At 40.4% G+C, this 21,716-nt stretch overlaps 1 protein-coding gene across 1 annotated transcript in view; it reads right to left on the minus strand.

Annotated features, from left to right (window-relative positions):
- Positions 1-21,716, minus strand: part of SERINC5 (serine incorporator 5) — a 58,041-nt gene that overhangs the window by 17,662 nt on the left and 18,663 nt on the right. Inside the window, exons 2-6 of the mRNA XM_075854889.1 lie at positions 14,200-14,367; positions 8,958-9,136; positions 6,550-6,632; positions 4,126-4,219; positions 2,783-2,994 (exon numbers count right to left, since the gene is read on the minus strand). Of these exons, the coding sequence (XP_075711004.1) occupies positions 2,783-2,994; positions 4,126-4,219; positions 6,550-6,632; positions 8,958-9,136; positions 14,200-14,367 (736 nt within the window). The remainder of the gene's footprint in view (positions 1-2,782; positions 2,995-4,125; positions 4,220-6,549; positions 6,633-8,957; positions 9,137-14,199; positions 14,368-21,716) is intronic.

Here is a 21,716-nt window from a genome sequence, read left to right on the forward strand (position 1 = left end):
CTGTCACTAGTCACCTGACTAAAATATTTAACCTCTCTCTTTCCTCTGGTATCTTTCCCTCCGCTTTTAAACATGCCATTATAAACCCATTATTGAAAAAACCAACACTTGACCCATCCAGCGCTGCCAACTACCGACCAGTCTCTAATCTGCCCTTCATCTCCAAACTCCTGGAACGCTTGGTCTACTCTCGCCTTATCCGCTATCTCTCTGCTAACTCCATTCTTGACCCCTTACAATCTGGTTTCCGCACTCTACACTCCACAGAAACTGCCCTTACTAAAGTCTCAAATGATCTCTTGGCGGCTAAATCGGACGGTAAATCCTCTCTCCTGATTCTTTTGGATCTCTCTGCAGCCTTTGACACTGTAGACCACAAACTCCTACTTAACATGCTCCACTCTATTGGCCTCAAGGACGCGGCTCTCTCTTGGTTTTCCTCCTATCTCTCTGACCGCTCATTCAGTGTGTCATTTGCTGGTTCCACTTCTTCTCCTCTTCCCCTTGATATCGGGGTTCCTCAGGGATCAGTCCTAGGTCCACTCCTCTTTTCTCTCTACACAGCTCCTATTGGACAAACCATCAGCAGATTTGGCTTCCAGTACCATCTCTACGCTGATGACACCCAATTATATACCTCTTCCCGTGACATCACCCCTGCTCTAATACAGAACACCAGTGATTGTCTGTCCGCTGTCTCTAACATCATGTCCTCTCTCTATCTGAAACTGAATCTTTCTAAAACTGAGCTCCTTGTGTTCCCACCATCTACTAACCTCCCTAAACCTGATGTCTCCATCTCTGTGTGTGGCACTATCATAACTCCTAAGCAGCACGCCCGCTGTCTCGGGGTTATTTTTGACTCAGATCTTTCCTTTACTCCTCACATACAATCACTTTCACGCTCCTGTCATTTTCACCTCAAAAACATCTCCAGAATCCGCTCTTTTCTTACGGAGGAAACTGCCAAAACTCTCATTGTTGCTCTGATTCACTCTCGTCTTGACTACTGTAACTCATTACTAGTCGGTCTTCCCCTCACTAAACTCTCCCCTCTCCAATCTATCCTCAATGCAGCAGCCAGGCTCATCTTTATGACCAACCGCTACACCAACGCCTCTAATCTGTGCCAGTCACTGCACTGGTTGCCCATCCCCTTCCGAATAAAATTCAAACTTATTACTCTCACCCACAAAGCTCTCCACAGTGCTGCACCTCCTTACATCTCCTCCCTCATCTCTGTCTACCACCCTACTCGGGCTCTACGTTCTGCCAACGACCTTAGATTAAAATCCTCCATAATCCGAACCTCCCACTACCGTCTCCAGGATTTCTCTCGTGCTGCACCCGTCCTCTGGAATGTGCTACCCCAGACAAATCAGATTAATTCCCAATATCCACAGTTTTAAACGTGCCCTGAAAACACATCTATTTAGACAGGCCTATAACATTCCCTAATCTGACTCCTTTCCATGGCCCTCCATTTAGATTGGTCATCAGAATAAGATTCCCTCACACTCCTTCTCTTCATGTCCGTCATACACGGATACTGGCTGGTGACCGGCTCATGCAGCTTTATGTTACCACCGCATGTGTATAAAAATGGCCGGACCATTGTACAGAACAAACACTATTACACTTTGTGTCTCCCTTATGTCCTCATAGATTGTAAGCTCTTGCGAGCAGGGTCCTCACTCCCTAGGTTTGAATTGTAAATGAACTTTGTCACTATGTAATGTCTGATATTGTTTGTTTCATGTTCCCTCTAAATTGTAAAGTGCTGCGTAATATGTTGGCGCTATATAAATAAAGATTATTATTATTATTATTATCTGTAGACAGAACGGTTGCGGAGTTGTTGCTCCTCATCAGTACAGTGTAGGGTTCTGGTTATGTGAGATGTTGCGTGTACTGCCCCATGAAAAGAGAACAATTTTCCAGCCAGTAGGGAGCCTTTAGGGCAATGCTCCTATACCGATAAATACACAATGCCAGTGTCAGCCTAAACAACTAGGAGAAACCACATAAACGTCTATTTGGACATCACCTATAACAAACTACACTATATTCGATGTCAAGCACTCTATGGGAATAGACTGTGTGGACTAAGTAAAAGTTGTTTTTTGTAGGCTATATCTTACGTTTGGTGACAGAGCCTCTTTAAGCTGAGTATAAGTGCCCTATCTCCTACATAATCTGATTGGCGCTGTAATGTAGATAACAGCAGTGGTATTTAATTTGAAAAACGATAATTTTTTAGCAAGTTATAAACAATTTTAGATTTATGCTAATTAATTTCTTAATGACCACCTGGGCGTGTTTTACAGAGGAGTGTATGACGCTGACCAATCAGTGATCAATCAGCGTCATACACGTCTCATTGTTCCAGCCCAGCATGTGTCACTGCACAATCACACTGTAACAATGGGCTGGATCAATGAGAAGTGTATGACGCGGATTGGTCACTGATTGGTCAGCGTCATACACTTCTCTTCACAAAGCCCAGTTGGTAAAAACACGCCCAGTTGTCTATTATGAAACTAATTCGCATAAATCTATAACTTGCTCAAAAAAGTTTTCAAAATAAAAACCACTGCTGTTATCTACATTACAGCGCCGATCAGATTATGTAGGAGATAGGGCACTTCTAATCTGGTGACAGAGACTAAAAACGACATACAGTACATTCATATACTGTGCATATTGTATGATACTATGACAAGATGAGCTCAATAAAAGATACAAAGATTACTTTGAGAGATCTGGTTTCATTCATACTTACTTTTTAGTACACAGGGCAATATAGAAACAATGGCTAAGAGAGCGCACAGACAACCATTGACACCGAGCAATATTTTGTTGAGCAGGCAGTGTTCAGGATGTGTATAAAGCCATATTAATAGGGCAAGGGCTCCAAGAGCTACAGTGTACAATATTAGGATGACGATTGCCAAGGCTCCATTCCAGAGCTTATTATGCTGTGCTCCAGCAGTCCTAATAAAAGAAAAGCATACCGGTATGTTAACAAAATAATACACAGGGGAAAAAATGAAAAAAATAAAAAGTGATATAGATAAGTAAAACATCACAAGGACAGTCACAGATGGACAGATCATCACGATGCCTCACCATCCTAGACTACTTTGTGTATCACAACCACATTATTATAGGAGAACGTAGAAAGATGTCACAGCATTGACATCTGTGAATGAGAACTCAAAGGACTCGTTGTCTACAACCTAAGGGCTAACATTTTTGGCTAGATTGGGCTTATATTGTCAAACCACATCTGGTCAGCATAACCAATCTCTTTGTAGGGAGACCTTTACAATTTCATATTTTATATGCCAAAGCCATTTATCAGAGCAAAAAAAAACTACTTTAAAAAAATAAATAAAAAAAAGTCTTTGATTTTGAAGTTTTTTTAAACATCAAAAGGACCTGGAAAAGTTCAAAAAAAATTATATGAGGAACCTTTTTTTCACAACTAGGTCACAGTGTGGAATGAATACTGTGGCCAGAGGTTATAGCCTAGAGGAACTTATGTGTTGCCTTCAAAGAACAAACTGGGAAGGTTTCAACCCTAGGATGAACAGGCACAGTTTTCAATAGGGCACATTTAATTCCTATGACAAACCAACAACGCTGTTAAAAGCATTCAAAACGCATTTCAAAAACTTTAAAAAAAATAATAATTAACTAGGAAATTACAAAATTTGAGTCCACATACTAGAAATAAGACAATGAAATATCTAAGAAGGAAGCCAATTTAGAAAAAGGAGCTTCCCGGGATTTTACAATATGGCTTTTTCGCAGTAGCAGTGCCAGGCACCATTACTTGCATATGGACCACATTGCGGCAGGTACTGCAGTGAAGGTGCCACGACTGGAGCGTCACTGCCCCTTCTTTCTGATCACACAACTATTAGGGTTCAAGGTGTCAGTTTTCTATGGTTTTATGATGGGAAAAACAGTGCAGTGTTATTTTCTGTAATAGAAACCTGAAGGGCCCATTAGAAGCCAATCGGATCTGTGAGGAACGGTTACACAACGGTTCTATCATAACGGTTATGGTCCTTTTAATCAGAAGCCAAAGAGTACTGTAACCAGTGAATAACAACATACCAATTTTTATTCCATTTGTGAGCAAATTCCACCAAAAGCATGAGCTGGATGAGCAAAAAGACAAAGCCAAATATTGCTCCGATGTAGCGCCACACTGTAAGACAGGAATCATGCATTGTTGTCATATATCAAAGTAATTGCATTGACAGGTTTATTAATAATTGCTACTTTCAGAGTTCCAGTTACACTCACAATACCACAGAATTAGACTAAGTTCACACTACCATTGTCACTCGTTTAGGTCTCTTCCGTCAGAGGAAGAGATGACCAGAAATCCAAACGGTAAGCATAGTTTCCGTTTGAATAACCATTGATTTCAATGGTATTTCTTTTGTTTCAGTTGGATTTCGTTTGTCTCCTTTCTGTAGTGTGAACTTAGACAAGAAAATGGTGTTTTAGACTAACTACTGGAATCTGGCCTTTTTAGCATGTGTGCTCACATTGTGCACTAAATGACCTAAAGGCTGGGTTCTCACGTCACGGTTTAAACACATTTAAACGGCGACATGGGAACCCACTGGGCAAGTCATATCTCTGATGTTAACTCAAAGTAAGGAAATCTCCAAATTACAAGACAAATCGTAAGGGTATGTGCACGCTGTGTTTTTGCCTAGCGGAAAAAAAAAAAAATCTTCAAAATTCCTTCTGTATTTTTGAGGCAGATTTTAAAATGCAAGCATTATTGGCGCATTATTTTAGGCCGTTTTATAATTTAGCAAAAGCAAAAACCGCTACAAATGAACGCACACTCCAAGCTTTTATTTCCAAAAGCAGACCAGAAACGCCCAGGGGAAAAAACGTCTCTACCTCTTGTTTAAATCAATGGAGGGAGAGTTAGGGCGCTTTTGGTTTTCGCGTCAAAAACTGCCGTGTGAACTGGGCCTAAGAAATAAAAATTCACGACCCTGAATGCTACAGGCTTTCCTAAAGGAATTGGCTATAGTCAGAGGCTGACAATAGAAAGTAAATGTTTCTATTATCATCAATATTTCTAGAGATATAAAGTAATGAACTATTTTGTCATGTCTCAAGTAATAGGGAAGTAGAAACGGGAGACATTGGTATATTATTGGACAATCTTTTTGTTAGAACCCACCAACCCCATAAAAATAAACTGATGAGAGGATCATCCCCAGCAATGTTCAATTCCCCTGCAGCGCCTCCTCAGGGCAATAAGGATCTGATTGTGAAGGGCGATCATACAGATGTATAAGGTTGGACTGCGTGATGTTTGAAGTGTTGAGTCACTCCTGAGCTTTTCCAATGCTTGAAGGATAGGTGCACTTCCAGACTAACTGGTCAATGAGGGACGAAAGTATCTTTTCGCATACATCAGGCCAATTATAAACTATGTCTACGTCGCCGTATTTGCAGAGATGATAAAAATGCAGACAAGTAATGCATTTAATTCAGCAGGCTGTCTCGGGGTTTCATTGTGTGTTAAAAACATACAAAAGCAATAAAAGTCAAATAACATATGCTGTAATAAAAAGAGGAATAGAAACTCAGCTCTAGTTATTTTTAAAATCTGGACACAATAGATATAAACGACAGACTATCACCCACTTCCATGGTAGCCCAAAACGGTCTGTGTGGTTAGAATAATGCAATACAGAGATCTTACAGTTATCATGCTAGTATCACATGTATACACATGACTATTATCAGATGAAGGTGCGGTTAGTAAAATGCTGTTCTCGGTTATACAATAGTTGTGTATTGTAGCCAGCATGCATTTTGTTACACCATAACAGATGTAATGTAAAATAACAAACCTGTCATAGCTACATAGTTGGGGAATGGCAAAAAAAAAAAAAGATAAAAATAAATACATTTAGAATTAGTGCCCCTTTTTTATATTCTGCACAAATTTTGGGTTTGGCTGGAAATACTAATATTTGTCTAGTTATAAAGTCGTATAAAAACATATTTTACTTGGCTCACTCGCATTATGGTTTCTGAGCTTCCATTGCTGCCCTTATATGTCAGGCACCTACTGGCTCATTGCGATTGTTCCACGAATTGGTACTTTGTGTTTTATTGTGATCCATTCACCTTATATCCCAGATGGAAAACGAAATATGATCACAGACAATTTTAACTTCTCTCTCTCTCTCCAGTAAACGTAAAATAAAAGTTTCATTTTAAACCTAGGTACAACTTCACAACCATTTTTTTATTTTTTTAATTGTCCCAAAGCATCAGAAATAAAATACAAAAGACAGTTTGTCAAAATTCTTGATTCAAAATGTAATATCTTATTTGTAAACAAATCCTGTGCAAACCTACACATCTCTATGGTAACAGACTACAAACAAACCTTGTGTAGTCTGACCCTGTGTTTAAATAAACTATGACTGCTCAGACTTGTGGAACCTCAAGTTGCCATACAACAGTATACATAGAACATAATAAGAAAATTACCATAGAGAAAAGTGTCTTGATCTGGAATGAAGAAAGCTCCGGAGCACATCCCTATTAGGAGCAAAAACTTGATAAACCAGAAGCTGAAAAAATAAAAATGAGATGGTTTACATCACCCTTCAAATATGTTATGGAAGGAATATAATTGTAATAAATGACATCCTGCCTTTTCTAATGGTAGTTTGACCTATTCCATTAACCAACAGTAACAAAGGTTTAGTATATAGGGTATACCTGGCTATATAAAGTAACATTTTTGTAAGACTGGAGGAACATTGTATTATAACACAGGGATAGGAAGCAAAAAAACCACAAACACTAAACAGTACCTTAGGCACCAGTTACCGTTTCAGTAGACAGATCACCAGGTGTCCCTTGACTGTCGGCCCTTTTAGGACAACGGGTTCAAAGATGGACTTGTGGTCACATGCCCTCTGCATGGTTTGAGCGGATTGGGCAAAAGTCACTTGCCTTGAGAGGAGCTTAGGTCCTCGAATTGGGCAGCCTAGCGGTGGTGTTTGCTCTTTGGACAAATGCCCAAGGCTGGAAAAATAATTTTTCTCCTAACAGCCCATTTCTCAGATGTTTGATAGCTACTACCTGTATATGTGTAATGTGAGCTAGCAGTTTCATATAAACGGGACCGAGCAGCAGCTTAACTGTATCTGTAACATGGCGGACAATGATAAACCCTTGCTGTTATTGAATCAACAAGGAGTAGTCTGCAGCATAAACAGATGAGATTTGAAGGGGAAAATCTCCACTATTGTACTCTACATGAGTATCTAAGCCCACTGGAAAGATTTTATTTTACACTTGAGGTATGCATTAAAGGGGTATTCCTACTAAAACATTTATGGCATATACATGGGATATGCCATAAATGTCTGATAGATGACCCCTGTCCCACCTGGTGAGGCGGCCACGAGCCAGTAAAATCAATGGAGAGGTGGCCACGCCTGTGCGTGACTCTCTCCATTGATTCCTTTAGGAGCTATGGAAACCTGCTGAACCCGCTTGTTCGGCCACCTCTCCATTTGTTCCCAGTCTGGCGGGACGGGGGTCACATGACCCCTGTTCTGGAGATAAATGCAGGTCCAAGAGAAAGGGCCCACATCTATTCGTCATTTATGGCATATCCTGTGGATATGCTATAAGCGTCTTTGATGGGAATACCCCCTTTAACCCTTTAGTGACCAGCCCATTTTAGGCCCTAATGACTAAGCTATTTTATTCGTTTTTCTATAGTCGCATTCAAAGAGCTATAACTTTTTTATTTTTTCGTCTACATAGCTGTATGAGGACTTGTTTTTTGCGGGATTAGTTGTACTTTTTAATAGCATCATTTTTGGGTACATATAATTGTTTTATTAACTTTTATTAACTTTTGGGGGGGGGGGGGATTATAAAAAAAAAACTGAAATTCCACCATTGTTCTATGCGTTTTTAAATTGACGCCGTTCACTATGCGACGTAAATAACATGTTAACTTTATTCTATGGGTCGGTACGATTACGGCGATGCCACATATGCAGAGGTTTTTTATGTTTTACGACTTTTGCACAATAAAAACACTTTTGAACTAAAATCATTTGTTTTTGCATCGTCGCTTTCCAAGAGCCGTAACTTTTTTATTTTTCCATCAATGTAGTGATTTTCTGGGCTTGTTTTCTGCGGGACGAGACATAGTTTTGATTGGTACTGTTTTGGGGTGCATGGGACTTATTGATTCATTTTTATTATTACTTTTTTGGGGGGAATGGAAAAAAATTGCAATTTCGTCATTGTTTTTTGCGTTTTTTTTTACGGTGTTCCCCTTGCGGTTTAAATGACATTAACTTTATTAATGGAGTCATTACGGTCACGGCGATACCTTATATGTGTACTTTTATTTTTTTTTACCAGAGCATTATTGCCTGTCAGTGTAAATCTGACAGGCAATCCGTTAGGCATATGTCCAGGGCAGACCTGGGGGATTTTATCAAGCCCCCGGCTGCCATGACACCCCAACAGAGACCCGCGATTGCATTCGCGGGCCGCCGATGGGTGACAGAGGGAGCTCACTCCCTCTGTAAACAAAGTTAAATGCCGCAGTCGCTATTGACGGCGGCATTTAACGGGTTAAACGGCCGCGATCGAAGTAAACTTCGATCGCGGGCGTTGGAGCAGGAGCTCAGCTCTCATCAGACAGCTGAGCCCCGGCTCCAGCCTGCACGGGAGACCCGTGCAGGACTTAGGCTAGGCGAACGTGAAAAGGCGTCAGCCTAGCCTAAGGCCCCTTAGTGACCAACGTAAAAAGGCGTATTAGTGGTCACTAAGGGGTTAAGTAATGTACATAATTGTAATGATCAAAAGTGAAACAACAAAACAAAACTCCTAGGTCATTTTTTTTATTTTATTTTATTTACCCGTTGTGAAGGTAGGCTCGGCAGCCTCTGCTGTTCTTAATGTTTATTGTAAGGATGAAGAGTAGGAAGAAGAAGCAGGCCATGCCAAAACAGACTCTGTACACAGCCGAGTACCCGACCAACTTCTCGCAGTTCATACCAGCCTGCAGATGCCCACAGATGTCTCCATAAAATGGAATCTAGAATAATAACACATATATAAAACACGTCAGTTCTCAGACATAGTCATACGGGTACACCTACAACAAGACTTACTTTGAAGTATAAAGTAACATTGTACACATCAGCCATGAACATTCCATACATTCCTAGCGGGCTATTTAGGTCAGTGTAACTAAAACAAGCTATAAAATGCTACTATAAATGACAGGCAACAGAGCAAAATAAATCCTGCTGGTTGTACCAACTGCTGATCTACGTGTGAGGCAATTTAAAAAAAAAAAAAAAAAAAGTTAAAAAAAAAAACCACACTAACGCAATTGCTCTATTTTGCCGTTCTGTCTTTCAAAAATACACAAGGCCTAACCTACACAAATTAGCACAGGCACAAATGTTGAAGAACCAATCAGATCTCCCGAGGCGTAACTTAAAGGCTATGTACACCTTTGAAAATGATCTTTTTTTATATATATATATATATATATATATATATATATATATATATATATATAATGTGTATCAGTGTGTTCGGTGCAACTTAGTAATTAAATTTTTTTTTTTAATTATTATTACTATTACTTTTTCCTATGCAGATTCTTTGTATCCTGTAAACAGAGCAGATGTATCTAGTGCTCAAACCTCTATCCGTCAGAGATACAGGTTTATTATAACTTAGAGGTGATCGACAACAGTTGGATCCTGCATGACTGAACCAGTCTGTGCCGCTGACCTGACGGACTTAGGTCGCAGCGTAAAATACAGTTGCTCTGTATACAGGATACAAAGTAGCTGTATCTTAAAAAAATAAAAATAATTTTTAATAAAATGTAATTACAAAGCTCCACAACACACACACACACACGTTTTCCTTTAAAGCTCCTGGGTCCCAAAGCAAAATCTGTAACAGAGCCGCCCACCAACTACGTGTCATGGAGAATACTGGTGTCTTATGTGGTAGATTGACCTTTAGGTTCCCTGAAGGACCAGGTGTGATTGTTACCCATATAGATATAATTCTGCACATCACTTATTAAATTATCTTTTATTACATTTTGTTTTTTAATTATATCTAGCGTATGCGCTGGGAAAGCTCCTGGCGCATACACCGCATGTATCCATAGGGCATCATGCACTCAGCATATGCCAAAAGAGTGTCCTTTTGGCATACGCTGTGCCAGTATGCGTTCCTATACAGAGACATCCAGTAAAAATACGTATACATGTTTTACAATGAGAGCCTATTGGGGACTATACAGTGGTATAAGTCGCAGCCTTCTGTTGGACGTATGCATTAGGGAATTCTCCTGATGTATACCTCCAACAGAAGGAAAAACTAAGTGTGACCAGAGCCTAAGTGAACGCTATGGATAAAACTGCATGACAGTGTATATATTTAGCCGGTAATGTTCCTTTATTTTGGAATCTCATTGGTTATAATGTGAAACTTTTTGGTCTGCTTTAGTTTTCATACCGGAGGTTCAGAATCTGTACAAATTCTAACTGCAAATATTATTAATTTGTTATATACAGGCAGGCCAGTTACACTTTTTTGAAGAACTTCCTTCCCATACACATTAGATTAACGGCTTATTCAGACGAACAAGTAAACTCGGACGTGAAAAAGTACAGTTTTTCCCATCGAGTTGCACCCGTGTGGAATCGGTTTTCACGGATCCCTCATAGTCTTGAGTCTATTGAGGGTTCCATGAAAACGAACAAAAATAGGACAAGTCCTATTTTTTCACGCGCCCTTCACAAGGTCCGTTAAAAACAACGGACGTGTAAACAGCCCCATTGAATTGCATGGGTCTGTATTGGTGGATCCTGCAGATTTTGGCAGGATCCTCTATATGTATAAGGGGCCCTGCTGACAATCCTTCGATGAAAGTAAAAAAAGTATCAGGCATGTTTTGCTGAGAAATATAATAAACATATAATAGAATAAAGCTATGACAAGGCCATTTGATTTTTGAGCATCTATAAGACGCTGTAATAAAGAAAAGTTAGCGGGTCCATGATCTGTACCTATTCCCCCAACCAGTGGGTGAGAGATATACAAATAAGCGAGGCTGAGCCAACCAGAAGAGACTGATGTGTCGCTCATTCCGGCTGCATAGTTTTGTACACTTAAAACTAAATCTACGCTTGTAATAATACATTTATTAATAGAAAATAGCATCTGGGTTTATTTGAGGATAATGATCTGCTATGTGCTTCCAATTCATTTCTGCTCATGGCTTCTGTCTCAGATTTTCCATCTGCCGCTGTGAGAGGAGCCACTGCGGCTGAGAAAAGTATGCCGATAATTACTTCTAAATGTAAGAACGGGAGAGAAACTCAAAGGCTGAGAGACATCGACAACTGGAAGGACTGAGTGCAAAAAGGGCTTATAATACGTCACTCAGGACAGTAAAAAATATGGATACGCACAAAAACATTGCAGTAACTCACATTGTTGATGAACTTGGCACATACTGGAAGTGTATTTAAAGCGTCTGTCAGGTTTCATATGCTTCACAATCTGAGGGCAGCATAGGATAGAGCGGGAGACGTTGAGATAGTTTAGTCCTTCAGTATTACAGGTAAAGTTGTCAAACACTTTCTGCAGACGGGGAAAGAAGCATTTAAACGCTATGTCCACATTCTAAACCTTTTTTTTTATTTCTCAAACAACTGAAATAAAGAATGAATGAATTTTGCAAATGGTCTTGATTAAAAATGTCATACCATTTTGTGTTTACAGTAATGTTTCTCCATGGTAACAGACTACAAACTCTGTGCAGTCTGATCCTACAGTCATACTCTCTTCCATCTGTCCACTACTTCTTTGCAACATAAGTTTGTTAGGTTAGCAAGTAATCACGGACAGATGGGAGAGAGTATGACGGCAGGATCAAACCACACCGTGTTTGTTTGTAGTTGGTTAGATGCATAAATCTGACTACTTACTGTAGATGCAAAAACGGGAAATTGTATTATCAAGTCCGTTTGCAAAGTTGCTTCATTTCATTCAAATGTATTGGAACAATAAAAAAAAAAAAAGAATTGACTGTGAAAGTGGACATAACCTTTAAAACACCTTCTTGAAAATACTGGATCAAGTAATGAAAAGCTATATAACCCAGAGATCAGCATCCGCTCCTCCACTTTATGCTGCCCTCAGATAGGAGACCTGACATAGCAACTTTAAAAAGGTATATAAATAGATATGAAGTTGTCTGGGCATGGGGTGGTTTCTCATACCGATGACCTATCCACAGGATAGATCAATACATGATTGGTGGGGGTCCTACAACCGGACCCCGCAGCAATCAGCTGCTCAGGCACCGAATGTCTGTGCCGCAGCTCTGCTCCTATTTAAAGTTGATAGGAGCAGAGTTGCAGTTCTGCAGCACGGCCACTATGCAGTGTACGGAGACATCTGCTTCCAGCACTGAACACTGCATAACAACCAGTGCTTGGAGGCAGCCGGAACATCTGATCGATGCGTTGTCCGGTTGTCAGACCCGCACCGATCACGTATGGATGACCTGTGGATAGGTCATCACCATGAAAAACCGTTCAAGGTTGAAAAGATGCCAATGTGAAAAAAGTGTTACCCACACGAATACGTTATACCTAATTGTAGACGTATGCAAAAGGGAGGTGATGAAAAATGTTTCGATCAAGATTTTTCTCCAAATTCTACCGTTTACATAGCAAAAAATGGAATTCAATGCAAATCTGCGGCAGAATAGTGTACATGCTCTCAAATCCCCTAAAGATTTTTTTTTTCTTACTGTATATAAACAGGGTTTTATAAATTCCATTCACATGCATTGTACTGTACGTCGCTGCTGATTTTCGAAATTAAATAACCTATTGCACGTATGTCAACATTGCCCGAGTATACAATATATTGCAGGGTTAGAGCTGGACTAGTCAGAAGATAAGTTTTATGTGTAATTTCCCTTTAATAAAGGCTGCAGATATGTACGTAATGTGCGACAACCCCACATATTGTATATCACTATTTTACATCTCCCCCGGCAGGTCAAAAAAACAGCTGTCATCTGTCAGGGTTTATTAATCTCATGTTTTGGTAGAAGGGAGTTGTTCTCTCTTCGGTGTTAGGTTTAGGTTAGAAAAAAAGAATAAAAGCGGATCAAGTTACTACAATGCCAAGCTGCCCATGTCCTATGCTTATAGTATTCATTTTCCTTTCCATTGCCTTGACTAGGGTTTCTTTGGTCCTGTTTGTTTATAACCCCAGGGGTACAGAAGGCACAGAGTGTCCTCAAAATATCTGCGCACAGTGCAAGATCAATGAAAGCAGTGTCATATTTTTACAAAAAACATTGTAGGACCTCAACCTTCTATATCTCCCAATCACACATGATCCATCTGTTCCCTATGGTAAAAGAAAATGGGGGAAAACACAAAACGGCACATTGATATCTAGGGCCAGAAGGTTACGTAATGGATGTGTTTCATGACAGACAAATATCTGCACATGGCAACCAGCTGTGGAGGCAGAAATATACTTACAGCCATTATTAGTTAAAAATAAATAAATTAAAAATTACTCCATTCAGAAAAAGATCTGTCACATCGTGTTTGAAAGTGTTCTCCTGTATTCGTATTACAGTATGGTTTCTACATTGTAGCAGCTTGTGCCTATAACGTACATGAGAGCGGGTACATTCAAACCGGGCGGTAACGGCGATACCGAGAGCTGCAACATTACCACAACACAGCAGAGCCGCATGTAAATACATTCATTTGCACCACAGATTTACAGGTAATGGTTTTGGGGAACCGCTGCAAAGATTGCATCTGTTTACATGCAGTTTTTCACCAGGGTAATAATGGCGCAATTCTTTAACATCCCGTGTGTATGTACCCGATCGTACAAAGCAAACGTGTCGGCTGTATGGTAATTACCTTTCCTTACACAGTTAATTAGCAGGTTCACACAGTCATGTGACAGCTAAGCTCTGCCATAGGTAGAAAGTGACCACACATGATCATTACGGCTGTTCTATAGGGGGGCATCAATAGGGCATCTTATGATTGTTTCCATGTCTTCAGGTTTTAAACTCACATGTTCTTCCATTAGTTTAGCCACAGTCGTGGACATCATGGTAGCGCAAACAATGGTGACCAGAATGAAGAACAAGGCATACATAATGCGGGTGCTTGTAGACTGCTTAATCTTTGGGCAGCATGTACAGCATAGGGCACAGGCGGCAGCTCCGCAGCAACAGGCTATCTGGGGGGGAAAAAAAAGTCAGATTATATTGATTTTAATTAATCTGCAGTCTAGAACACAATAAAGAATACATCATAATAATTGTATAAATAGAAATTTAGCTTTGAGAGTGCTGATCTTGACATAGAAGGATGCAAAGAATTTAAGGCTGGGTTCACACGACCTATTTTCAGGCGTAATGGAGGCGTTTTACGCCTCGAATTACGCCTGAAAACACGGCTCCAATATGTCGGCAAACATCTGCCCATTCATTTCAATGGGTTTGCCGATGTACTGTGCAGACAACCTGTCATTTTACGCGTCGCTGTCAAAAGACGGCGCGTAAAATAACAGCCTCGTCATAGAAGTGCAGGACACTTCTTGGGACGTAATTGGAGCTGTTTTTCATTGAATCCAATGAAGAACAGCTCCAAATTACGTCCGTAATGGACGCCCCGCAAAACGCGAGTACATGCAATTACGTCTGAAATTCAGGAGCTGCTTTCTCCTGAAAACAGCTCCGTAATTTCGGATGTAAATGCAGTTATCGTGTGCACATACCCTAACATTTCCGATGCTTCACCAGACACTGTTTTTGGCAGTCCGAAGTCTATAAAAAGAAGGCTGCTGTAAACCGGTCTGCTGATGGTGTGAAACCTAAAAATACCCTGCAGCCCATGGCTGCTACTGCGAAAACTAAACAGAAGGTATAGAAACTAATTTAAATTGGAAAAATTGTATAATCGTATAAAAAAATTAGTAATCAAGAATACCTAAAGAAGCGGTAGAATCTCCCTAAATTTCCTCAAGACTTATAATGGCCGCACATGGAGTGCCTACTATGCGGGATCATATGTTGTGTCTGGTGGGGAATGCCACAATTTGTTTTCTGTCAAGATTTATATGTCACATACATATTTGGCCCTGTGTGCATAAGTTCCTATATATCTATATATATGTATATATGTACTCACACAGTGTATGAAGTGTACACATGTATGTATCCCACTCATTCACACCTCTTTCTTATTATGATATACAAACACATAAGGCCATGTTCACACAGGACATTAGCCTTGCAGATTGAATATTGAAGTATTTTACCTCATCGGCTATATGTGCAATGCTAGCAAACGCAAATTTATAAAATGTCTTTTTTTTTTTCTGCTATGATTTTACAATGGTTTTGGTTTTAAATCACTATTTCACATATTTTGGTCTTTAATTCACAATAACTTTAGAGAGAATTTTTTAGGCTAGGCCATCAGTTCATAAAAATTGGGGTCCGACCCCTGGGACTCTCATGGATCAGCAGAACGAAGAAGTGGTGGCCTCATCAACGTAGTACATGAGACAGTGATGTCCATACAATGACTGTACCGGATTTACTTGAATGAGCTCAACTGCAGTACCAAGCAGAGCCACAATCATATGGATGTCGCTGTGTTGGTTACTGTAGTGATAGGACCACGATGCTCCGGTGAGCGTCGCTAACCCTTAAATCTGTAAATCGGTGGAGGTCAGACCTCCCAACAATCACATATTGATGGTCTATGCAAAAGGATAGACTATCAATTAAATTGCCAGGAAAACCCCTTTCATGAGCAAATATGCAAAACAGTAAAAACAAAACACACACTTGACATCACAACTGCAGTTTTCTATGGAAACAATTATAGAAACATTTCTTATATAAGATGCACAATCACACCATAAACCACATGGGTTTTTGCAGCATTTTGTTTGTGCTATTCTGGTTTTCTTCTGGGTGTGTCGGACTGATTGAATATATCAAATATTTGTCAGCACAAGTGCAAATGAATCAAAATAACATAATAACAATAATTATAGTAATACATCATCCTCAGCGAGACAATCATTTGTAAATTATTAGATTATCAGACACAGCACTAGGAAATGGTCTTGTATAAGGCAGTGACCGCCGTGGTCATGTAAATGAGGACTGGGCTTCCGGTAACCGGGTGAGTGGAGGCAGAATGGGCCTGTGGTGTTAGTCATACTGTGGTGACTGGTGTAATAAAAAATAACCTCAAAATGAACACATCTTAACATACATACAAAAGATAAATATACAATAATCTGGTATTGATATAATTGTAAAATTTACCAGATTAAAAGGAATTTGGTTTCTAAATTAGTTCTATATATTCATGCAATGGCAGAAACAGATAGTAGAGGGCTCTCATGTGGGAACAGTATACGGGCCTATCCTATAGCGCATTATAGAGCACCCCCCTAATATGTCTCGAACAATCAACCAGCAATTGTGACGTAAAATGTATTAGCCCAGTCCCTTACATGCAATATAATAAACAGTAAGAAGCTGCTTTCAGGGGGTCCAGTGGGCCCCTTGCCTACTGGGTCTCTGTGCAGCTGCACAGGTCGCACATATTCTATGTTCGCCCTTGTATTTATAGGGAGTCTGTCACCAGAAATTGGGCTATAAAAGCAGCACAGTAAGATAGTGTAGCTTCACCTGAATATAATGTTATTGTCCTTTTTCAGATGTGTGGCTCCATTACAGAAATATACATTATTTGTATGCAAACGAGTTGTTTGGCGCAACGAGGGCATCACCGTTGCTTCAAACAGCTCTACCTTCTCTCCCCAGTCTGTCCCTCCCTTCCCTGACTTAACGGGCCAGGCAGATCCTGAGGGTGCCGGAGGTCCTGAATCTGCGCATGCGCAGTACTGCACCGAAATGTCACGGGGTCAATCGGCTTTACTGCGCATGCGCCGAATATATTATGTTACACAATACCCAGATTGGCGTACGGTGTATGGATGTGAACGGGATACGGCATGGCTAGTCATACAGTTATTCATATTAGTGTGGATAGATCAAAGATGACTGCACACTTTATTAGCAATTTTCTTTCATGTAGAACTTTTATTAAAATAATTTCTGTAAAACATCTCTACATTTTCAGAAGGGTTGGGTCAGCAATACGGAGGACTCACAAGCCCCGGAATGTACAGGAGACTATGAATGTTTTTGAGCAGTAGAGTCTAGAGTTCCCATTCCAGAGGGTTCAGTATCCAACATAGCCACGGACTCCTAGGGAGAGCTTCATGTCTTTAGTGGAACTAGAAAGACTACAGGGGCTCAGTAACAGGAAAACTCTAGACAGAGAAATCAGCGTTTATTTATGTGGAACCGCAGCAAAACAATGGCTAATGTTGGTCTGTCGTTTTCTAAGGCAAGATTCACACGGGACGAGAATGATGCAGAGTTTCTGCAGCTTTCAGTCCTTCTACATTGAGAAGTGTGAAATCTGCAGTGAACATCCGGAACAGATTCAAATCTCATCCACATGGCCGGGACCGTACTCCGCTGAGGATTTTTCACATGGCAATTTTGCACAGAAAATCTGCAGCATTTCCATCCGGTGTGAATACAGCCTTTTCTTTGGGCAATCAGTACCTTAATTGGTTGAGTTTTGTGCCCCGTTCATGCGCAGTTCTGCTTGTTTATCCCCTGGCCGCTTTGTCGCGCTGGATATATAGTTTACAGATGTTTAATGTTGACACACCTCTAAAAAAAACAACAACAACACAATTGAAAACCTGCGTGTTTTTTCCCTGATGCGGTTTTTACTCCAGTTCAAAAACGCAGCAAATCAATAGCAAAATCCCCAAGTGGAAACCCATCAAGGACCTTGTTCAATCCATGCAACAAAGAAATCTGTTGAAGGAGTAACTGGTGTACATGGTCAACCCAGCATTAGGAGACACGGGTATATGAAGGAATTTGTTAACAGCAAGGGTTCACACAGATATACACAAAAAAATAAACAAACACATTACATGCCAATGACTACCAGTAACATAAAAGTGACAGCAACAATACTAGATATCAGCCCCAACCACACAAACTTTAAACGGAAAAAGGAAACATAACTTCCAAGTTACTTAGAGAGGAAACCGGCACAGCATTTATTTTAAACTGTGGCTCTGCCTTAGTAAATTTTGTATTTATTTATATATGTATATAAAATATACTGCCATAGTGCATCCAGTGCTCAGTTACGGATATAAATTGTCCAGATACATAGTGCATACTAACCTGCCCAGATAGTGTCATAAAGTGCCCACATAACGCCTAGCAGCTGCTATTATAGATAATAGCGCCATACTGTGCTCACATCGTGTCATACTTTTCCAACATAGAGCAATAGAATATCCACTGAACCCTATTGTCAACAGTGCCCAAAGAAAGCCATATTTTACTCATACAGAGCCAGTGTCCACACAGTGCTATACCTATACAGAGCCTCCATAGTAGATGCAATTCTTTGCCCACAGAGCATAATCCACAGTGCTATACTGTTACAAAGCCATGGCTTCAACATTACATAGCAATGTATCTACTCAATACGATCACATATCAGAACTGGAGATCAAATTAAAAATTAAAAAAAATAAAAAAAGTCTAGTACTGTGTTCCCATCCAAATCACAGGGCTCCTAACATCAGTTTACGCTGTATTCCCCGAATAGCATGCCTAGCTAGAAATAAACAGAGAACCAGTAATAAGCTAAATCTGTAGACAAGATGACCACGTTGGTCACCAGCATGCAGGCTTCTATTTCATCTGTTTCATTTAAAAAAATAAAAATAAATGGTGTGTATACAGTAGGTGGTCTATGGCAAGTGATAGAGCTCTGTGTGAGGAACCTCTGTTTCTCGGTTGGTGGGGTTAACATCTTAGAAAACCACAATTAAAGGCCGCGACAAGACAACAGAGCACTTGGTTTTGCAAAACCGTACATTACAACTATATCCTTCGGGATTATAAAAATACACCACAAACACACCTCTCCTTTCTTAGCATAACGGACCACGGAAGGTTTCCGGTGTTTTACAGGATGACGGGCAGGCAGTGCGACTATACGCAAGAATCTCATATCCATGTGTTGTCGTTCTAGTTCAGTATTCTGCAGGTTTAATATAAATTATCCTATCCGTTATATGGAATAGAATCACCGATAATCTGACCAATTTGTCACATAACAAGGGCTTAAAAAGGCCAGGCCTGTTTTAGTGAACTATTGTATTCACCATAATACAATTCTAACGCATCTTTTCTTAGAACTCTGGGTTGTGTTGTTCCTGTTATTCCTCTTAGAAATTAATAAATAAATTGACAACTGGGTGTTATTACCCTTGTCAAAGGGGCGTGTCCTTACAGTCTGACAATATCCAATCAGTCCTGACAGCCTCAGACTATGCAAGGACTGCCCCAACTGGTAACACCTTGTCGTCATTTTCATAAATTTGTAGGAGGAATAAGAGAGGAACAGTACAATGTACAGCCCTGAGAAAATATGCTCCAGAATTATTTCACAGGGAATAGTTATTTACTAAAACAGACATATCAGGAGAGGCGACATGTTTTTTTTTTTTTTTAACGGTTACCATACATATATTAGACAGAACTTAACCAAACCCGACGATTTTGGCCAACGATCTAATGTGTATAAGGGCCACCCGACTCTCCAGCATGTACGATCCTTTGTTCCCAAGGACAAAAAGTTGCTGCCAGAGGTATAAGGCAGTGGCTTATTCCCCACTCCCCAATGAAATAAAACACACATGCTCGGTGTGCAGTTCTTCAATGTGTATAGCCAACTTAATATCGATAAAACGTGTAAACCGTTGTAGTAAATAGTGTTACACATTGGGTGAGATTTATCAACCTCTATGTCGCAATATGAAATTTAAGACATACGGCGATACGGTAAAGGCCCTTTTACACGGGCCAATTATTGGGCAAATGAGCAGTCACAGAAAAGGGCAACGATCTGTTGATGTTATCGGCTGATTGTATCGTTTATGCTGCCAGAAATATTATAGCATGGGCAGCACATCTCCCTGCCGATATGATAGAAATATATATGGCATAGCGGTCGTAGTAACGAGCACTCGTCCCCATACATAGCTCCTTGTGAAAGGCGCAAACAAGCACCGAGCTGTCTCATTGATCAACTCTACTTCACACAGCCCATGTCGGGCCATCTAAGAGGACCCCAAGGCTGAATAGAAGCATATGGATGCCATATAATAGCTCTTTGCAACTTGGAGGTTGTACGTAGCCATAAATAGCGCAATGTATATGAGACCTTAGCCTGAAAAATTTATATTTAGACAGTGAATATGAATCAGAAATCTCTCTGCTGATTTTAAATGATATTTAATCCATTAACATTATAATGTATTGCAACCTGCACTGACTAGGAGACAAAGTTTATCCTGCTGATCTTTCATACTTTGTTCCAAAATGTAGACTCACCATAACCGGTTTACAATCTTCCGCCTATGAAACGCAGATGCGAATTTGCCACCAGATCAATTATACTGAAAAGACATATCAAAAAGAAAAGGCAGGAAAAGTACAATAGGACTGTGGGCGTCCGAAACTATGCAAAGATCTAGTGTGCAGACCTAAGAAATTCAAACACTCTTGTAAAGGATCAAAAGGATAATGTCTCAGGAAATAGGTTCTACAAACTCGATTAGAGCTAGAGATGTTAACGTAACTGTAAACAGATATATATGCACACATACACACATACATACATACATACACACACAGCCGATTCTAGCTTTTCTGCTGCCGGAGGTGACAATTTAAAATGTCAGAAGTTTTGGTCGGTGAATGTCCAAGCACGGAGACCCCCATTGATCGCTAAAATGAAGAGGCAGAAGTGCGCTGGGAGTCTTTGAGCCCGTAAACCGATCCGAGAAAAGCCGAAGTGGCACAGCGCGAACACGAGCAAATCTGACGCTTCATTTTAGCGATCAGTAGGGATTCCAGTGCTCGGACCCTCCACCGATCTAAACTTCTGACATGTCAGTGTGACGTGTCAAATATTTTTTAAAACTTTAGTTACAGTTGAAGCAGTCAGACTACCCCTCCCGCTTGCAGTATAATAACTACTGAGGGTGTTATGGGTGAAATTATACTGAAAGGGGGGTCTGAGAACTGTATGGGGGGATAACTCCCCCCACAGAGCCAGTCAGATGCTCTGGCCCCCTCCCTTAACAGTATAATAACTACTGAGGGCTCTATGGTGGGGATTATACTGCAGGGGGCTGAGCATCTGACTGTGACTGAATGCTGAGGGCTGCAATATACTGCAATATCTGACTGACTGCAGTGGGCATTATGGGGGCACCCCCCGTGCTCCCATAATGCCCACTGCAGTCAGTCAGATGCGTAGACCCTCCCTTTCAGTATGGTAGCTACTGAGGACTCTATGGAGGGATTATTTCCCCCACAGAGCCCTCTGCTGTCAGTAATAGAGTTTCTCTATTCCTCTTCCAACGTACATGTATTTGGTCTTGTT

Source organism: Rhinoderma darwinii, chromosome 1 (genome assembly GCF_050947455.1).
Source record: "Rhinoderma darwinii isolate aRhiDar2 chromosome 1, aRhiDar2.hap1, whole genome shotgun sequence".
In the NCBI taxonomy this organism is placed as follows: Eukaryota; Metazoa; Chordata; class Amphibia; order Anura; family Rhinodermatidae; genus Rhinoderma; species Rhinoderma darwinii.